Source organism: Oncorhynchus mykiss, chromosome 12 (genome assembly GCF_013265735.2).
Source record: "Oncorhynchus mykiss isolate Arlee chromosome 12, USDA_OmykA_1.1, whole genome shotgun sequence".
Classification (NCBI taxonomy): domain Eukaryota; kingdom Metazoa; phylum Chordata; class Actinopteri; order Salmoniformes; family Salmonidae; genus Oncorhynchus; species Oncorhynchus mykiss.
The window spans coordinates 15,342,187-15,364,061 of NC_048576.1; the positions used below are offsets into that span (position 1 = coordinate 15,342,187).

General features: G+C 42.3%; 1 protein-coding gene across 1 annotated transcript; it reads right to left on the reverse strand.

Moving 5' to 3' along the window:
* Nucleotides 1–2,733: 2,733 nt before the first annotated feature.
* Nucleotides 2,734–20,601, reverse strand: LOC110537035 (fructose-1,6-bisphosphatase 1). Its single transcript, XM_021622749.2, has 8 exons — nucleotides 20,270–20,601; nucleotides 18,489–18,651; nucleotides 18,318–18,410; nucleotides 4,643–4,783; nucleotides 4,079–4,216; nucleotides 3,782–3,901; nucleotides 3,365–3,549; nucleotides 2,734–2,972 (listed from the first exon to the last, which is right to left on the reverse strand). Exons 1-8 carry the CDS (start codon nucleotides 20,437–20,439, stop codon nucleotides 2,957–2,959), a joined length of 1,026 nt encoding a protein of 341 aa, XP_021478424.2. The 5' UTR covers nucleotides 20,440–20,601; the 3' UTR covers nucleotides 2,734–2,956.
* Between the last annotated feature and the right edge of the window lie 1,274 nt (nucleotides 20,602–21,875).

Here is a 21,875-nt window from a genome sequence, read left to right on the forward strand (position 1 = left end):
GTGTCAGCCCACCACCTCAAGCTCAACCTCGACAAGGCGGAACTACTCTTCCTCCCGGGAAAGGCCTGCCAGCTCAAAGCCTTCTCCATCACAGTTGACAACTCCACACCGTCACCCTCCCAAAGTGCAAAGAACCTTGGCGTGACCCAGGACAACACCCTGTCGTTCTCTGCAAACATCAAAGCACTGACCCGCTACTGCAGGTAGCAACATCCGTAGAGTACAACCCTACCTCACACAGGAAGTGGTGCAGGCCCTAATCTGTAAAAAAACATTTAAAAGGACTATGTGGGTTATGTGCCCCTGTGCCCCCTATGGCCATGAAGCCTCTCTTACTCACTACATGAGCTTGTGTGACTTTGCTAACACAATCAACAGTATGTTAATTAAGAGACCTTCCTTGTCCATCAGTGTTCAGTTTATTTGAAGCATTACTTAATGAGGACAAGATCAACAAGACTACATTCTCTGTCACATAAGTCAGTTTGTGCTTACAGGTTTGTTTGTTTACAACACTGTTATGTTGATACCCATGAGGTACAGTCTATTTTTAAATGGAGCCTTGTGTGTGAAGCTGAGACCAACAGCCACTGAGAGTGATAAGACATTGAGGAAGACTAGAGCTCTGAAATGTCTGAGTTTGTATGTGAAAAGCAGCGAAAACATGAGTTGGAGAGAAAGGGTTTCCTCTGTACTATTCTTTATCTGCAGCTAGTGTTTGTTGAGTAAAGGTGCTGTACGGTCATGCAGGGACAAGAGCCTTCCAATCTAGAGACTGTTATGCCTCATGGTCGTGGGAGGATTTGCAGGACATTCTGTTCTATGACACATTCTCTCTCTCTTGTTTGACTAATCTCGTGGGGGGACACAATTAATCCCCATTCCAAATCCTAATTTCCCTAACCCTTAACTCTAAATCGAACCCTAAACCTAACCTTTAACCCCTAATTCGTTACCTTAACCACAAACGCCCTAGAAATAGCCTTTTTCCATGTGGGGACTAACAAAATGTCCCCAGTTGGACAAATGTGTGTTTGTTTACTAGTCTTATAGTTAAAGTATAGTTAAACACGTCTATACACACAGACACACACACACACATTTATAATGTTGAGAAAGTCACACATGTGTAGCAAGGATAATTGAACACTTTAAAAACATTTTTGGCTCCAGTACATTATGGATCTAGGAAAGGCATTACAGCTAAGAGCCAGAGCAACAGCTTTTGATTAATAACCTGTTTTCTATGCAGGACACTGATACTTATGCGGCCTCTTTGTTCTTAAATGTATTCAGTTCAAATACAGTAGAGCATAATCTCTCATTCATATGAATGGAGTGTTGTCCCCATGGAGCTCCAGAATACATTGAATGGGAAACATTGTGGGTGCTTCATGAATGGTGAGCTGTTTGGGTAACAAAGTCGACCATGGGGGAGTGGTTGCTGCTTACTTTGTGAGTAAGGAGTGAGAGAAACGTAAGACTAATTCAATCTATATGGTTTGTTTGGATGTATTTGTAATAGCAAAACAGAACTGGTATTTTGTGGTTTTCGTGATGTTGTGCGATTGACTGACAACGTCGTCTAGGGGAAATGAGTAAGGGGAAAAGGTTATGCTACTCTAGGTGTTTTTCCTCTTACCCAATACCAATACTCTCCCTCCTCCATCCTCACCATTTACAGACCTTCTTATGCTAGTCTTGCTTGCCAGCGAATGGCACTTGATAAATACTAGCCTTACCTTTACAATACATGTTTGCTCTTTGTGTTGCAATGTTGTACAAGAAAGCACTTGAGAGTAGATAAGATCTAATCCTATCGTCAAGTAGGGTACTAAGTAACTCGTAAACCTATTGTATAGCAAGATCAACAACACCTTGGTAACAGGACCCCTATTTAAATACTTTTCCCCTAATCATCACACATTCATAGGCTGATAATAGGCTTCCATGACTACGATAGGCATTGTCCAGTCAGGCCTACTTTCTGCAGGTCTGGCTTTTCAGCAGCGCTGTGATGATTGCTTGTCACAGGGTATTGTTTCTGCTTGTTCAGCTACATGACTAATCACGCTAAAAAGAACACAAGAGAGCACACGCTGTCTTCCTGCTCTTCTACCGTGTCATAGTTCCTCTTACTTGATTAGAAAAGGTTTTCCTCTTTTACCTTCCCAAACGCTGGGCTGTATGACCACAACCCCCATCACCTATGCCCCAGGATGACGCGGCTTGGCTTCGGTCAGCTGATGGAGCATGTAGCAGAGTGATGTATGCTTTATATTGTGTAATCTACAATCACGTGCCAAGCATTGTCAAGACAAGAAACATCCACTTTTAGTCATCAGTTTCACTTCTTTAAAAATATATATTTTTAGTTTGTTTAACTTTCCTGAACAAATTGCTGTAAATGTACAACATAAAACAATTAAACAAATGTACATAATTGACAACATACACGGCTGTGGTATAATTGTTATTACATGAGTAGACCTACTCTACATTTTCTGTTTTTATAACCTGCCGTTTCCTTTTGCACCCACCACAAATTAGTATCGTCAGATTGTTTTTGGATTGACAACTGAAGCAAAGAATTACCACTACACCACCTGGTGTTGATAATATTAGAAACCAGCTTCTCATGGTTTGACACACTGTAATATGCTGTATGCCTATGAAGGAGTACTACGTCCCCCTGCTAGTGGGTCAGCAACACATCATGGACAACAAGTGGAGGGATTTTAACATTGGGTTTTATTCAAAACATATTTTAGGTCCACCAGTGCAAATGACACATGGCACAACAACCCTACAATATACTACATCATAAGGCTGAGGTAGGCCTAATATTTGTCCATGAGGGGTCTCTTAGTTCAGGGATCCAAACAGTAAGACGCTGAAGGGTTGCATCCCAATCATCTAAATTGGACTCCTCTCCTCTCTCCCCTATCCTGTCTTGCTAGATCAGCCCAGTTCTAGAAGGAGAAAAGAATAGGGAAAGAAACTTTAAACTATTAAGACGTAGGCCCAGGTCATTGAAAGTCTCCTCCCTACTTTCTCCCTCTGAAATATCTCTGGTCCCAGATCTGGTTGGTCAGATGGTGGAGGTAAAATACTACTCCGCTTGTTCAAAAGGATCAGCCGGAGAAAAGCACTGCCCCAATTATCTGATCAACCAATCACCTCAACTTCTAAACAACTGGGCATGAGATATATATATATATATATATATATATATTCCATGATATATACTGTATATCCTCAGCTCCATTCATATGATACAAAGATTACTAGTTCAGGTCAAAGGTCGACCCTTGAGGACAAGCAGGTCATGGTGGATCCACAGAAGGCTCCAGCGCAGCCTCACATGCGTGTCTTCTTGTAGATGGCGATGTACTCCTGGACGTCTTCAGGGGAGCCCAGGACCACAGGAACTCGCTGGTGGATGTTCTCTGGCTTGATGTCCAGGACATTCATCTCCCCCGTGGTGGCCATGCCTCCAGCCTGCTCGATGATGAAAGACATGGGGTTGCACTCATACAGTAGCCTCAGCTACACCGGATGGAGTGAAAGAGAGACGATGGTTAGTCACTTCAATATATATCAAGAAATGGTCTAGTTCATTCTACCTTTTATCATTGATTGTTTGGGCACAGCCAGCACTCTACTTCTGGTTACTTGTATGTAACACATACATATACATATATATATATATATATATATATTTTTTTTTTGCAAAGTAGATATAAAATGTATATGACTTGAAGAGCTCTGTCTCACTCACCTTGCCCTTGGGGCTCTTGACATTGGCAGGGTATAAGAAGATTCCTCCGTACACCAAAGTCCTGTGCACATCAGCCACCATGGAGCCAACATAACGCCCACCATAGGGGGCACTCCCATCCTGGAAACAAAAAGCAATGTATCCAGTGCGACTTACAATAGGTGCATTTAAAAGTAAGTAAGACAACCACGAGGCATATTTCATTAACTGCATTGGTCACTTCATAGTACCTAAAGAGTGAGTTAGTGGTGCAGAATTATAGTTTAAGCCTTTTCAGGTGTATAGTTAGTAAATTACCTCTGGATATTTCTTCTTCTTCAGGTATTCTGTGATGTCTGGGTAGAAGTGCTGAGCATAGCCTTCGTTCAGACTGTAGATCTTCCCCCTCTTCTTGATCTTCACGTCCTTATCTGTCAGGATAAACTCCCCGATAGACTAAAAACATACAGAACAGGGACCTGACTCAGCAACTTCGTAGACCTTTTCCCCACTACACGTGACTGTCTTGATTACTTCTGGAAGTTTGTTAGCACAAAGGCTTTGTTTACCATCCAGCATGAACTTATTTTTTGTTCTATAGTAATTCATCGGAAGATCAAAGAGCACCTCACAGATGAACTATAAATCAATGAAGGGCACCTCTCCGGTGTCTCTTCATCGACTATTTGATTTAGACGTGTTTAGATGTTCTTTGACTGCCGTTTCTTATTTGGTTATATATTCCATTTTATATAGTTTTACGGTAGTGTGTTGCTATTTTAAAAATGCACTTTTACATTTTTTAAGTTCGATTTGATTTGGATTTTACAGGGTTGAGCATGAAGCAGTTCACCCCTAGGTTTGATTTGATTTGAAACTTACAGGGTCGAGCATAAAGCAGTTGACCCCTTGACCTGTAGAGAGCACCATCATGGTGGCGCTGCCGTAGAGGGCATAACCGGCAGCAACAATGTGACGTCCAGACTGCAGCGCGTCCTTCTCATTGGGCTCATCATCTGTTGTCTGGGAGACAAACACGTGGATAGTTGTTACCAAACATAACAGAACAATGAAACAGTAACTAACTACAGTAGAAACTGGCACACTAATCTGACATACTGAAACAAAGTGTCTAAGAACGAAACAAATGTGTGGAACTGTTACGGAACGTCCGAGACAGAATATAGAATGCCTTCGGAAAGTATTCAGACCCCTTTACTTTTTCCACATTTTGTAACGTTACAGCCTTATTCTAAATGGATAAATTTGTAAAAAATCCTCAGCAATCTATAAAGAATACCCCCTAATGACAATGTGAAAACAGGTTTTAGACATTTTTGCAAACTTGGATTCCACCTGTGGAAAATTCAATTATTTGGACATGATTTGGAAAGGTACACACGTGTTTATAAAAGGTCCCACAGTTGACAGTGCATGTCAGAGCAAAAACCAAACCATGAGGTCGAAGGAATTGTCTGTAGAGCTGGATTGTGTGGAGGTACAGATCTGGGGAAGGGTACCTAAAACATTCTGCAGAATTGAAGATGCCCAAGAACTCAGTGGCCTCCATCATTCTTTCATGGAAGAAGTTTGGAACCACCAAGACTCTCCCTAGAGCTGGCCGCCCGGCCAAATTGAGCAATCGGGGGAGAAGGGTCTTGGTCAGGGAGGTCACCAAGAACCCGATGGTCACTCTGACAGGGCTCTAGAGTTCCTCTGTGGAGATGGGATAAACTCTAGAAGGACAACCATCTCTGCAGCACTCCACCAATCATGCCTTTATGGTAGGAGTGGCCAGACAGAAGCTGCTCCTCAGTAAAAAGACACATGACAGCCTGCTTGGAGTTTGCCAAAAGGCACCTAAAGACTCTCAGACCATGAGAAACCACCGTCACGTCTGGAAGAAACCATACACCATCCCTACGGTGAAGTATGGTGGTGGCAGCATCATGCTGTGGGGATGTTTTTCAGTGGCAGGGACTGGGAGACTAGTCAGGATTGAGGCAAAGATGAATGGAGCAAAGTACAGAGAGAGATCCTTGATGAAATCTTGCTCTAGAGCGCTCAGTACCTCAGACTGGGTCGAAGGTTCACCTTCCAACACAACAACGTCCCTAAGCACACAGCCAAGACAATGCAGGAGTGGCTTCAGGACAAGTTTCTGAATGTCCTTGAGTGGCCCAGCCAGAGCCCGATCGAACATCTCTGGAGAGACCTGAAAATAGCTGTGCAGCAAAGCTCCCCATCCAACCTGACAGAGCTTGAGATGATCTGCAGAGAAGAATGGGAGAAACTCCCCAAATACAGATGTGTCATGCTTGTAGCATCATACCTAAGAAGACTCAAAGCTGTAATCACGGCCAATGTGCTTCAACAAAGTACTGAGTAAAGGGTCTGAATACGTATGTAAATGTAATATTTCAGTTATTTTTTTGTATAAATTGGCAAACATTTCTAAAAACCTGTCTTTGCTTTGTCAGTATGGGGTATTGTGTGTAGATTGATGAGGGGAAATAAACTATTTAATCAATTTTAGGAAGCCCAAGACAGTTTCTTTTTTTCCATTTTTTATAATGTGCCTCTTGGAATTCTTGTTTGAACTACTTAGTAAAAAAAATGTGTTCAAACAAGATACTAAGTCGTTCAAACAAGATACTAAGTCGTTCAAACAAGATAAGTCATTCAAAGGAGAGTAATTGTTATTTTGTCTAATTAGGCCTCATTTGTTATACAGATTGTCAGACCGTGTAATGGTTGCTGCAGCCATTCATTCACTGATTCCATCCATTGATAGGATTGTTCATTGACAGTTCTTTGATAGCCTAAAATAGGGCTGTTTCTGAGTGCCATAGCATGTAAGTGGGGCTTTATACAAAATACATTATCGAAGCATTCATACAAAATGTCTTGAAACAACATTTTAAATAGATGTGTAAGATTTCACTGGATCACTCTAAAACTTTCCACATACAGTGCTGCCATCTAGTCGCCAAAGTATAAATTGCGCAGGGGCTAGAATAATTAATTATGCCCTTTCTCTTGCATTTCAAAGATGGTACAGAAAAACATGTTTTTTTTCCCCTTTGTATTATCTTTTACCAGATCTAATGCGCTAATCTCCTACATTCATTTCACATTTCCACAAACTTCAAAGTGTTTCCTTTCAAATGGTATCAAGAATATGCATATCTATGCTTCAGGTCTTGAGCTACAGGCAGTTAGATTTGGGTATGTAATTTTAGGCAGAAATTGAAAAAAAGGGGCGGATCCTTAAGAGGCAAAAGTGAAAACCTGTTTTTAGAAATGTGCTCAAATGTATTGAAATTTAAATACAGAAATCTAATTTACATAAGTATTCACACTCCTGAGGCAATACATGTTAGAATCACCTTTAGCTGCGATTACAGCTGTGAGTCTTTCTGGGTAAGTCTAAGAGCTTTGCACACCTGGATTGTACAATATTTGCACATTCTTTTAAATTCTTCATGCTCTGTCAAGTTGGTTGTGGATCATTGCTACACAGCCATTTTCAAGTCTGCCATAGATTTAAGACAATTTAAGTCAAATGTAACTAGGCCACTCGGGAACATTCAATGTCGTCTTGGGACCTTGTGTTTTAGGTTATTGTGCTGCTGAAAGGTGAGTGTCTCCCAGTGTCTGTTACAAAGCAGACTGAACCAGGTTTTCCTCTAGGATTTTGATTGTGCTTAGCTCTATTCCGCTTCTTTTTATTATAAATCTATATTAGTCCTTACCGATGACAAGCATACCTGTAACACGATGCAGCCACCACCATGCTTGAAAATATGAAGAGTGGTACTCAGTGATAATGTCATGTTTGCCCCAAACCTAATGCTTTGTATTCAGGAAATAATTAATTTCTTAGCCACATTTTGAGTTTTACTTTCTGACTGGGTGTATTGATACACCATCCAAAGTGTAATTCATAACTTCACCACGCTCAAAGGGATATATATTTTTTTCATCTACCAAAAGGTGCCCTTGTTTACGAGGCATTGGAAAACCTCTGGTCTTCGTTGTTGAATCTGTGTTTGAAATTCACTTCTCGACTGAGGGACCTTATAGGTAATTGTAGGTGTGGGGTACAGTGATGCGGTAGCATTCAAAAATAATTTAAACACTATTATTGCACACAGAGTGAGTCCATGCAACTTAGTATGTTACTTGCTAAGCACATTTTTACTCCTGAACTTAGGAGACTTGCCCTAACAAAGGAATTAAATACTTATTGACAAAACATTTCAGCTTTTCAATTTTAAGCTGATAAAACAGCACCATCATTACATAGGTGCACCTTGTGCTGGGGACAATAAAAGGCCACAAAAAATGTGCAGTTGTATCACACAACACCACAGATGTCTCAAGTTGAGGGAGCGTGCAATTGGCATGCTGACTGCAGGAATGTCCACCAGAGCTGTTGCCAGAGAATTTAACATGAATTTCTCTACCATAAGCCACCTCGTGTCATTTTAGAAAATTTGGCAGTATGTCCAACCGGCCTCACAACCGCAGACCATGTGTATGGCATTGTGTGGGCGAACAGTTTGCTGAAGTCAACATTGTGAACAGAGTGCCCCATGGTGGGTTTATGGTATGGGCAGGCATAAGCAACAGACAACGAACACAATTGCATTTTATCAATGTCAATTTGAATGCACAGAGATACTGTGACGCGATCCTGAGGTCCATTGTCGTGCCATTCATCTGCCACCATCACCATGTCTCAGCATGATAATGCACTGCCCCATGTCACAAGGATCTACACAATTCCTGGAAGTTGAAACATGACCCAGTTCTTCCATGGCCTGCATACGAATCAAGCAGTGGCTGTCACCCATTGAGCACGCTTGGGATGCTCTGCATCAACAGTGTGTTCCAGTTCCCACCAATGTCGCACAGCCATTGAAGAGGAGTGGGACAGCATGGCACAATCAACAACCTGATTAACTCTATGCAAAGGAGATATGTTGCGCTGCATGAGGCAAATGGTGGTCACACCAGAGACGGACTGGTTTTCGGATCTGTGACCAACAGATGCATATCTGTTTTTCCAGTCATGTAAAAATCAATAGATTAGGGCCTAATGCATTTATTTCAATTGACTGTTTTCCTTATATGAACTGTAACTTAGTAAAATCGTTGAAATTGTTGCATGTTGCGTTTATATTCTACTTTCTAACATCAGGATGTCTTTTTTTTTTGAAGGACTTCAAATTGATTAACAGATGTTTTTGGTAAGCAATACATAGACTACTGTAAAATGTATTTTAATAGAAACACAAATTGATTTATTAACTAAACTATAATAAATACATCTTAAATAATAAAGGCTAGTATCAGCTTCTTTTCATAAATAAAAGGGAATAAATCTCAAACTGCAGCGGTCAAGTGATTTGTGCACAGAAGCAGGCACCAACAAGTTTCACATGTGTATTGAGCGTGGGAAATGCACTCCACAAATTCAATATACTGTTTACAGAAAATATATAAATAATACATGAGCAAATCAGACTGACTATCAAGTCACCAAAAGTACAAACATGTTGTATGCACGGAAAGGGTACACCCTGGTGGTCGTCGTAATGTAATCCATTTAACATGACATTACCTTGAACGCATCCATCCATCAAACTAACCAACTTTCACTCGTTTCCAATGGGCACAATATTGATGTTTACCTCACCTGTATGCTTGTTATTTCCGCAATTTTCGCACAGTGAAGTACTACCCAAACCAGATCAAACCAGACAGACGTATCTGGTTTCAAGTGGCCAAGTCACGTCATGTGATCTAGTGGACGAACTCGAAATCAGACAAGATCATATTACATCCGTGAAAAGGTTACGACTTCAGCTTTCTCCTCATATGTATGTATATCATTCCTGTAAGACAAAAAATGTAGTCATGGAACGTTGCACAAGCCCTGCGCTTTTAAAATGACTGTGTTCCTATGGGATTTTAACCATCTTTAGAGCGCCACCATTACGTAGAAGATATGCCCCCCCCCAAAATTCCCTACAACAAAAAAATATTATTTTTGGAATGGCAATTGGTGACATATGCAGAGTTATTCCAAGAAGGAAAGAAAGGAAGGCTCCCAACCACTTGTGTATCTTACATAGTTATTTTCTCATTTTGTAGCTTTGGCAACTATGTGTGTTTTCTATCCCTGCTTGCTCCTCTCCCTGCAGGCTTTACAGACACTCCCCACCCCTTGGCTGCAACCCCTTCTAATTTAGTGTACCATGCATGCACAACCCATGTCGAATTATTGTTCTTCAGCAGCGTTTGGAACTGCTGGTCTGTGGTCAAGAACCCAGAGTTCATCTCAGCCTATACTGCCCTGAAGTCCCTCTACTTTTTGGCTCTGACGTTGACATGGATCACCCCAGAGAACACTGCTACTCCAGCTGCTCTCTTCACCGGACTGTTTTCTCTCATAGTCTGAGAGCATTGGTTCATTGCCGTGGTGGCACAGTGCTGCTGATTTGTCCTAAATTGAGATTCTCTTTACTCCCTCACCTGTCCTTCTCCTTATTTGAATTCCATGCGGTTACTGTCACTTGACAACAATGTTAAGCTTGAGTGGACATCTATTGCCCACCAGGTTTCCTTGGAGAGTTCATCAATAAGCTTCACACCTTGATAAGCTAATTTCCTGACATGGCTCAGCGCTCTTTGTACTGTGCAACTTCAACCTCCCGACGTCTGCCTTTGATTCATTTATTTCCCTCCTTGCCTCTTTTGACCTCACCCTTTCCACTCATACGCATGACCTCACCCTTTCCACTCACAAGGCAGGCAATACGCTTGACCTCATCTTTACTTGAGGCTGTTCGCCTACTAATCTCATCCGCCATCACAATCTTCTCTCTTATCATCTCTCCCTTTTGCTAAATCCCTCCCTTCTGGTTCTACCTCATCAAGCCTACCATCCTCCCTTTCCACAGCCTATAACTCACACTTCCCCCTTTCCTCAGTGCAACCTTAAAGAACAGGGCTGCAGTTAGCTGAGGAAAACTAAACTTCCGGAAGACCTATCATCCTTCTCTTCCTCTGTATCTGCTGCTAAAGCCACTTTATCTAAATTTCAAGCCACCAACCCAAGGAAACTCTTCACCTTCTCCTCCCTCCTTAATCCTTAATCCATCCTTCTTAAATGGATGAGGTTTGGAACCACCAAGACTCTTCCTAGAGCTGGCCGCCCGGCCAAACTGAGCAATCGGGGGAGAAGGGCCTTGGTCAGGGAGGTGACCAAGAACCCACTTGTCACTAACAGAGCTCTAGAGTTCCTCTGTGGAGATGGGGGAACCTTCCAGAAGGACAACCATCTGAGGCACTCCACCAATCATGCCTTTATGGTAGTGTGGCCAGACGGAAGCCACTCAGTAAAAAAGGTACATGACAGCCCGCTTGGAGTTTGCCAAAAGGCACCTAAAAGACTATCAGACAATTACAAACAAGATTCTCTGGTCTGATGAAACCGAAATTGAACTCGACTGAATGCCAAGCATCACATCTGGAGGAAACCTGGCACCATCCCTACGGTGAAGCATGGTGGTGGCAGAATCAAGCTGTGGGGATGTTTTTCAGCGGCAGGGACTGGGTGAATAGTCAGGATCGAGGCAAAGATGAACGGAGCAAAGTACAGAGAGATCCTTGATGAAAACTTGCTCCAGAGTGCTCAGGACCTCAGACTGGGCCGAAGGTTCACCTTCCAACAGGACAACGACTAAGCACACAGCCAAGACAACAAGCTTAAGAGGATCTGCAGAGAAGCTCCCCAAATACATGTGTGCCAAGCTTGTAGCGTCATACCCAAGACACATTGCTGTAATGGCTGCCAAAGGTGCTTCAAAGTACTGAGTAAAGGGTCTGAATACTTAAGTTTGTTTTTTTATTTTTTGTAAATTAGCAAACATTTCTAAACCTGTTTTGCTTTGTCATTGTGTAGAATGAGGAAAATATATTTAAGACATTTTAGAATAAGGCCGTAAAGTAACAAAATGTGGAAAAAGTTAAGGGGTCTGATTTACCTTCTGAAGCCACTGTAAACCAGTGGTGGAAAAAGTACCCAATTGTCATACTTGAGTAAAAGAAACGATACTTTAATAGAAAATGACTCAAGTAAAAGTGAAAGTCACCCAGCAAATTCTACTTGAGTAAAAGTCTAAGCATTTGGTTTTAAATATAATTAAGTATCGAAAGTAAAAGTATACATTTCAAATGCCTTTTATTAAGCAAACTAGACGGCATAATTTTCTTGTATTTATTTATGGATAGCCAGGGGCATGCTCCAACACACAATTTACAAATGAAGCATGTCTTTAGTGAGTCTGCCAGATCAGATGCAGTAGGGATGTTCTCTTGATAAGTGTGTGAATTAGACAATTTTCCTGTCCTGCTAAGCATTCAAAATGTAACGAGTAAATATAAAAAAATATAAATAGGAAAGTAAAGTACAGATACCCCCAAAAACGACTTTAGTACTTTAAAGTAAAGTATTTTTTACTTAAGTACTTTACACCAGTGCTGTAAAATAGATATAGGCTACTGTGGATAGGGTCCCAGTAAGAAGTGATAAAGAAGAGTGATAAAGGAAACAAAAAATGCTCGGCAGAACAAGCCCAGACCTTGTGGCTGAGCAGTACCAGAGCAAAATTGGAGCAGGAGAGGGATCTGCTCGAATTACGCTCTGCTCCTCACTTAAAAGTTATGGCATTCAGAAGCAGCCCTGCTTTAGGTTATCAAAGAACAGTCAATGAATAATCATGGAATCAGTGATGTGTTGTGAAATCTGTTGAGAATGTATTATGTGTTTAAAGTTGTATAACTGCTAATGGGGAATCCATAATAAATACAAATGAACGGCTGCAGCAACCATTACACGGTCTGACAAGCTGCGTAACAAGTTATGCTTAGAGAAAAGACCAAATAAATCAAATCAAAGTGTCACGTGCGCCGAATACAAACTTACAGTGAAATGCTTACTTACAGGCTCTAACCAACAGTTCAAAAAAGGTATTATGTGAACAATAGGTAAGTAAAGAAATAAAAACAGTTAAAAAGACAGTGAAAAATAAACAATAGCGAGGCTATAACAGTAGCGAGGCTGCATACAGACACCGGTTAGTCGGGCTGATTGAGGTAGTACGTACATGTAGATATGTAGTGCCTTGCGTTTGGAGGCCGAGCAATTGCCGTTCCAGGCAGTGATGCAACCAGTCAGGATGCTTTCAATGTTGCAGCTGTAGAACCTTTTGAAGATCTCAGGCCCCATTCCAAAATCTTTTAATTTCCCTGAGGGGGAATAGGCTTTGTCGTGCCCTCTTCACGACTGTCTTGGTGTGTTTGGACCATTCGAGTTTGTTGGTGATGTGGACACCAAGGAACTTGAAGTTCTCAACCTGCTCCACTATAGCCCCGTCGATGAGAATGGGGTTGTGCTCGTTCCTCCTTTTCCTGTAGTCCACAATCATCTCCTTAGTCTTGGTTACGTTGAGGGATAGGTTGTTATTCTGGCACCCCCCGGCCAGGTCTCTGATCTCCTCCCTATAGGCTGTCTCGTCGTAGTCGGTGATCAGGCCTAACACTGTTGTGTCATCTGCAAACTTACTGATGGTGTTGGAGTCGTGCCTAGCCATGCAGTTGTGTGTGAACAGGGAGTACAGGAGAGGACTGAGCACGCACCCCTGGGGGGCTCCTCTGTTGAGGATCAGCGTGGCAGATGTGTTGTTACCTACCCTCACCACCTGGGGGCGGCCCGTCAGGAAGTCCAGGATCCAGTTGCAGAGGGATGCATTTTGTCCCAGGGTCCTTAGCTTAGTGATGAGCTTTGAGGGTACTATGGTGTTGAGCGCTGAGCTGTAGTCAATGAATAGCATTCTCACATAGGTGTTAATTTTGTCCAGGTGGGAAAGGGCAGTGTGGAGTGCAATAGAGGTTGCATCATCTGTAGATCTGTATGCAAATTGGAGTGGCTCTAGGGTTTCTGGGATAATGGTGTTGATGCGAGCCATGACCAGCCTTTCAAAGCACTTCATGGCTACGGACGTGAGTGCCTCGGGTCTGTGGTCATTTAGGCAGGTTGCCTTCGTGTTCTTGAGCACAGGGACTATGGTGGTCTGCTTGAAACATGTTGGTATTACAGACTCAAATCAGGGACATGTTGAAAATGTCAGTGAAGACACCTGCCAGTTGGTCATCAAATGCCCAGAGCACACATCCTGGTAATCCATCTGGCCCTGCAACCTTGTGAATGTTGGCCTGTTTAAAGGTGTTACTCACGTTGGCTACGGAGAGCGTGATCACTGTTGTAAGGAAAAGCTGATGCTCTCATGCATGCCTCCGTGTTGCTTGCCTCGAAGCGAGCATAGAAGTGATTTAGCTTGTCTGGTAGGCTCGTGTCACTGGGTAGCTCACGGCTGTGCTTCCCTTTGTAGTCTAATAGTTTGTAAGCCCTGCCACACAAGACGAGCGTTGGAGCCAGTGTAGTACTGACGCTTTGCCCTGTATTGACGCTTTGCCTGTTTGATGGTTCGTCGCAGGGCATAGCAGGATTTCTTATAAACTTCCGGGTTAGAGTCCCGCACCTTGAAAGCGGCGGCTCTACCCTTTAGCTCAATGCGAACGTTGCCTGTAATCCATGGCTTCTGGTTGGGGTATGGACGTACAGTCACTGTGGGGATGACATCCTCAATGCACTTATTGATAAAGCCAGTGACTGATGTGGTGTACTCCTCAATGCCATCAGAAGAATCTCGAAACATATTCCAGTCTGATAGCAAAGCAGTCCTGTAGTTTAGCATCTGCTTCATCTGACCATTTTTTTTATAGACCGAGTCACTGGTGCTTCCTGCTTTAATTTTTGCTTGTAAGCAGGAATCAGGAGGGTAGAGTTGTGGTTGGATTTACCAAATGGAGGGCGAGGGAGAGCTTTGTACAAGTCTCTGTGTGTGGAGTACAGGTGATCTAGAATTTTTTCCCCCTCTGGTTGCACATTAACCTCACTAGTGTACGCTAGCGTCCCACCTGGCCAACATCCAGTGAAATTGCAGAGCGCCAAATTCAAAAACAGAAATGCTTATGATAAAAATTCATAAATCACACAAGTGTTATACATCGGTTTAAAGATGAACTTCTTGTTAATCCAACCACGGTGTCATATTTCAAAAAGGCTTTACGGCGAAAGCATACCATGCGATTATCTCAAATCAAATTTTATTTGTCACATACACATGGTTAGCAGATGTTAATGCGAGTGTAGCGAAATGCTTGTGCTTCTAGTTCCGACAATGCAGTAATAACCAACGAGTAATCTAACCTAACAATTTCACAACTACTACCTTATACACATACACACACAAGTGTAAAGGGATGAAGATTATGTACATAAAGATATATGAATGAGTGATGGTACAGAACGGCATAGGCGAGAAGCAGTAGATGAGTAATGTAGGGTATATAAACATTATATTAAGTGGCATAGTTTAAAGTGGCTAGTGATACATGTATTACATAAAGATGGCAAGATGCAGTAGATGATAGAGTACAGTATATACATATGAGATGAGTAATGTAGGGTATGTAAACATTATATTAAGTGGCATTGTTTAAAGTGGCTAGTGATACATTTTTACATCAATTTCAATTATTAAAGTGGCTGGAGTTGAGTCAGTATGTTGGCAGCAGCCACTCAATGTTAGTGGTGGCTGTTTAACAGTCTGATGGCCTTGAAATAGAAGCTATTTTTCAGTCTCTCGGTCCCAGCTTTGATGCACCTGTACTGACCTCGCCTTCTGGATGATAGCGGGGTGAACAGGCAGTAGCTCGGGTGGTTGTTGTCCTTGATGATCTTTATGGCCTTCCTGTGACATCGGGTGGTGTAGGTGTCCTGGAGGGCAGGTAGTTTGCCCCCGGTGATGCGTTGTGCAGACCTCACTACCCTCTGGAGAGCCTTATGGTTGTGGGCGGAGTAGTTGCCGTACCAGGCGGTGATACAGACCGACAGGATGCTCTCGATTGTGCATCTGTAGAAGATTGTGAGTGCTTTTGGTGACAAGCCAAATTTCTTCAGCCTCCTGAGGTTGAAGAGGCGCTGCTGCGCCTTCTTCACAACGCTGTCTGTGTGGGTGGACCAATTCAGTTTGTCCGTGATGTGTATGCCGAGGAACTTAAAACTTACTACCCTCTCCACTACTGTCCCGTCGATGTGGATAGGGGGGGTGCTCCCTCTGCTGTTTCCTGAAGTCCACAATCATCTCCTTTGTTTTGTTGACGTTGAGTGCGAGGTTATTTTCCTGACACCACACTGCGAGGGCCCTCACCTCCTCCCTGTAGGCAGACTCATCGTTGTTGGCTGTTACGTTCCCCAGTTTATGTGTTGTAGTTTGTGTATTTGCATGCGTTTTATTTCAGGAAATGGCTTCCTGAAATTCCTCAAGCAGCTGATTGGTCGACTCCAGGGCTAATTGGAGAGCTGACCCCGCCCCCTCGTCAAGACACAGCTGTCTCCAATTACCCATTCAATCTGAAGCTATATAAAAGCCAGTGTCCTGTTCAGGAGAGAGAGATTTTGGAGGTAGGGATGGCTGAGAGAGATTTTGGAGGTAGGGATGGCTGAGAGAGACTTTGCTGAGGTCATTGCAGAGCGATTGTTTGTGATAGAGAGATTTGCTTGGAGGTCATTGCAGAGATATTTTGCTAGAGGTTGATTTTGATGGGAGTTCATTGCTGGGAAGTTGGTATGTTTTGTGAGTTTGTTGCTCAGATAGAGCTTATGTCCTCTGTTTCTTAGTTTGTTTGTAAAATTGTTTAATATTCTGTTTAATTTGTTCTCAGGGGGAAAGGGGAAGGCACCTTGGGAGTGTTTAGGCAAGAGGCCCGCGGGCATACATATACCCTGGGGCGGCAGGGTAGCCTAGTGGTTAGAGCGTTGGACTAGTAACCGGAAGGTTGTGAGTTCAAACCCCCGAGCTGACAAGGTACAAATCTGTCGTTCTGCCCCTGAACAGGCAGTTAACCCACTGTTCCCAGGCCTTCATTGAAAATAAGAATTTGTTCTTAACTGACTTGCCTGGTTAAATAAAGGTAAAATAAATAAATAAATACCCGTAGTATATTCACTGTCTAGGCACACTAGGTAAGACCTGGGCGGACCACCCCCTGTATTTTGGTTAGGGCACCAGGTGGTAAGTAGTGGTGTAAGTAGTGGCTAAGATAGGAGAGGGGGGCTTTGAGATTTACTTTCTTTGCTTTGGTTCCGTCCAGCCCCTTTTCCCCATATTACCGTGTACAGGAATAAAGTCCTTGTAAAACGGTACCACATTCTGCCTGTTGTCATCCTTACTCGCACCTACAGTCCATACCTTTTTCACTTCACAGGGAGTTTAGTTGTAGCAGGGTGTTGCGTTCCCTCTTCATAGAGGCGTGCGTAACATTGGCAATCAAGCCTACCACTGTAGTGTCGTCTGCAAACTGAGAACATCGCCCAGCAGACAAATCATTACAAACAGTTACCAGCCAAGTAGAGGAGTTACACAAGTCAGAAATAGCGAAAAAATGTATCACTTACCTTTGATCTTCATATGGTTGCACTCACAAGACTCCCATTTACTCAATAAATGTTTGTTTTGTTCAATAAAGTCCCTGTTTATATCCCAAAACCTCTGTTAGAGCGTTTTGTTCAGTAATCCACAGGCTCAATCACAGTCACAACAGGCAGCCGAAAAATCCAAAAAAGTTCGTAGAAACAAGTCCAACGATGTTTATAATCAATCCTCAGGTTGTTTTTAGCTTAATCGATAATATTTCAACCGGACAATAACGTTGTCAATATAAAAGGTAAACAAGAAAGGCGCACTCTGTCACGCGCATTAAAAACCTCGGACACTGTAGGGTCCACTCATTCAGAGTGGTCTACTCTCTCATTTTTCAGAATACAAGCCTGAAACAATTCTTAAAGACTGACATCTAGTGGAAGCAATAGGAAGTGCAATTTGAGTCCTAAGTCAATGGATACTGTAATGGCATTCAATAGAATAACTACAAACAAACAAATCCCACTTCCTGGATAGATTTTTCTCAGGTTTTCACCAAATCAGTTGTGTTATACTGACAGACATTATGGTAACAGTTTTGGAAACTATAGACTATCTTCTATTCAAATCTACCAATTATATGCATATCCTAGCTTCTGGGCCTGAGTAGCAGGTAGTTTACTTTGGGCAAGCTTTTCATCCAGAGGTGAAAATAGTGGCCCTATCCTAGTGAAGTTAAACATGTTGATGGAAATTAGGTAGAACTGATTTAAGTTTCCCTGCATTAAAGTCTCTGGCCACTAGGAGCGCCGCCTCTGGGTGAGTGGTTTCCTGTTTGCTAATTTCCTTATACAGCTGAGTCATTCAAATGAGATCACCTGTTCAAACGACTTAGTAACTTGTTTGAACAACAATATTTCATTTGAACAACTTAGTACATTTTTTTTGCCTTGGGCCTAAGGGCTTCGTAGAGGAATAATAACAAAAGAGTCACCAACCTTTCTGTAGATGGCAAAAATGGTTCCAATTGATACAAGACAGTCAATGTTTGACGAGCCATCCAGTGGGTCGAAGCACACAATATATTTTCCCTGTGAAATAAGAGGACGTTGTCACATTGATGTTACAAGACACATCTCAACTTCAATCTGGACCACACACACCCCTACCCGTTTCTCTGGCTCCACAATGAGGGCCCTCTCGTTCTCCTCTGACACCAGGACACAGGAGGTGAAAGAGGACTTGATCATGTTGATGACCATGTCATTGGACAGAACATCCAGCTTCTTCACCTGGTCACCGGTCACATTGGTGCTCCCAGCAATGCCATAGCTGGAGGGGAGGGAGAGAAGAGGAGAGAGAAAGAAGGAAGGGATAGAGAGATGGGAAGGGGGCAGACATGTGAGTAGTAATATCACCATAGTAGGCCTATTTCTGTCACAATTGGAAGGAGGGAGGGACAAGGGTAAAGTGTTTCTAGGGAGGCTCTGTGATAGTGGGCATGCAGTGTCTGGTTCAACTCACAGGGCACAGAGAGTGATACCATCTTTTGGCCTTCATTGACTGTCAGTCATCAAGGAAATTCCGGACAATGGAGGACTATAAAGAAATTCCCAATAAATAGGTAATAGGCCTATACTTCCTCCTAATGAAGACAATAGACATGTCTCAAGAGGAAATAAATGAATGATTTGGGAGTAGCCTATTGCATTACAATAGCTCTGGCTTGCATTTATGAAAACAACAGAGTCCAAAGAAAGAATTGGATGGACTTTGACCGGAGTCGAAGTTGACAACAGTATTACCTGATTAGCTGGACTGTCAAGACTCATGCATAATATCCGACTAGGTAAATATTTGATTTAGTCTCCCTACCCGGCATATGGTTGGTTGGTTGGACGGTCCCTGCTATTGATATAGTCATTCACTTATTGCCAGTGCTTTGTGATTACCATACAGCACAGAGGGGATAAGAATCCACAACTCACATTTTCTGCAGCATCATGATGCGACAAAAATTATCACTGTCAGACCATATCACTAGCTAGTTCTCCATCCAATTTGTGACAGATTTTTATGCAAATATTCCAAAATCTCAGATGTTATTTCCATTAAAACAAACTGTTTAAATGCTGTGCGTGATGACATAATGCACATACAAATAACTTTGCCTTTAAATTCCCATGTACCAAAAATAAAAATATAAGTTAAATGGGTGTCCATCACATTTTAAACTCTACTGATGGTTGTCACAAAAACTGTTTCATTATATAGAAAAATGTGTCCATTCTGGTGTTGGCTCATGTGCTTTAACCAACAGCTCGCTGATACAGTGTAGGTAGGCTACCTACATTATGAGATTATTATAGAGAAGAGCAATATTATTTTTATTTGTAAAACGGCAGCCAAGCACTCACCATCATGCCACCAGAATAAGACATTCTATTTATTGGAAAGGAGCATTAAGCTCATCCCCTTTTCCATTCACCACACTGAAGTTAAATCAACTGCATGCTTTCCCGAGGTGTCGTGGGAGGACCACAACATATCACGTGACTCCAAATTTATTTAGATAGGATGGTTATTATATCAATATTTGCACATTAAGGAGTTTACCACTATTTTTGGGTAGCTTACATGGCAATTCAACCGCAATATGTATTTTATGTACACTACGTCATCACGGACAGCCTTTTATCCGCAACAAGTCAATTTGATGGAAACATCTCTGGTGGAAAAAAATCAAAAAATCCATGTGGCTTTTTAAATATTTTCATGTTAATCTGTCGCCATTTTAAATTGTCTTTTAACATACATACATTTTCCTACTTTACCCTGTGAGGACCGAACCAACAACCCTGGAGTTACACGCGCCATGCGCTACCAACTGAGCAACACAGGACCAATTGAATGGACACCAAGACGTTCACATGCATACACAGAAACTTACAGGTTGGCAATCCCAGCTTTTCTGACAGCGGTGGAGATAGCTTTAACGGCTGTGCAGATAGAGTTGAGGAGGGTGGTCAGTTCTCCCGTTCCCTTCGCCTTCCTTCCCTCCTCCTGCACGAATCTCGTGAGGGTAACGACATTAGTATCGAACGCGCATCGTTCGGACATGGTGACGAACTGTACTGGTTCTTTGAGCTTGTTTGCCGCGCGACCTATTCCTGCTGATTGGGGGACCGGGACAGATGAGTTCCTAAAAGCCTCACCCTAAAGTTAAAATAGAACTAAAGAGTTGAGAGGATGTGCAGGTGTTTGAACTAAAGGGTGTGCAGGTGTTTGAACCAATCACAGTTGGCCTTTCACCGGGAGGGGCGTGGTTGAGCACTGGCTGAGAGGTATAAACAGGTTAGCAAAAATGTTGACCTGGTTCCAAACTGTCCATTTACTCCACCCATTCTCTCCCTAACCCGTTTGGGGGGATTTCACATCTGAAAGGACTGGTAAGCAATATGTTGATGGCTGCACCTGGCCAATGGCCATTCAATATGGTTGCTTTCACCTATCCACATCTGCCATTTGGCATTTGGCTTTCAGATTAGTGAACAACTAAGTAGTAAAAGGATGATGCTGGCTGAAATGGAACGAGACTTGTCAGCACGCTATATAGGCCATCCATTGGATAGGCCTACATGATCCATAAATAGATCAAATGGAGAATGCGAATAGTGTGCAGTTAGATCAATGTTGAATGAGAGAACTAGTTTTAGTGCAAGTCACAAATTACATTTACGTGGGATTATGTACTATTGGTTTAGCCTACAATACAATGACAGGCTATGAATCCAATACTTGTACAAATGTTATGAGAGAAACCATTCTGTAGCTGGTTTCAGATATTCAGTGTCTCTGGTGTCTGGTGGGGTCTTATATGTCATTTTGTGTTGGGAAACCAGTCTGACAAGTAATGAAAGGTACCAGAGATACTCCACAGAAACCGGGTGCAAAATCTGTCATGATGAAATTACATAGAGGTCAGCACATTGGTATAATAGCCTAGATTATCATAAATCATTTATTATTGAAAATATGAATCAATCATTTTCCATACAACTATTTTATGAGCTGCTGGCTATCAGCCCTGTAAGGTAAGCATGCATTCTGTGCATGTTCCTGAGAAAAGCTGAGTCTAAAGTCATAGGTCAATCCAATGTGTTCTTTTTGTCGCTGCTCCACTTTTTAAAGATGTTTATCCTTGTGTGTCTGAAATGGTACCCTAATTCCTACATAGTGCTCTACTTTTGAGGTGTATGGGCCATGATCAAAAGTAGTGTACTATATAGGGAATAGGTTGCCATTTCAATTCAGACACAAACCCTGTGTGTGAAAAGCAATGATGAAAGCTAATGACTAACACAGTCAGGTAAGATCAGTTTATTCGGGTAGGGTTACATGGTTTTATTACGCAAGTTTGGAAAACATGTCTGAGAGGGGCTTTCGCAACAAGAGTTGGCTCTCAGCAGGTGACGGCTGAGAGCCAATAGCGTGCAAGGATCAAAGACCAGATTCTAGTGGAGTATCTGAACTGTTTTCAAACCTCCTTTGTGTTG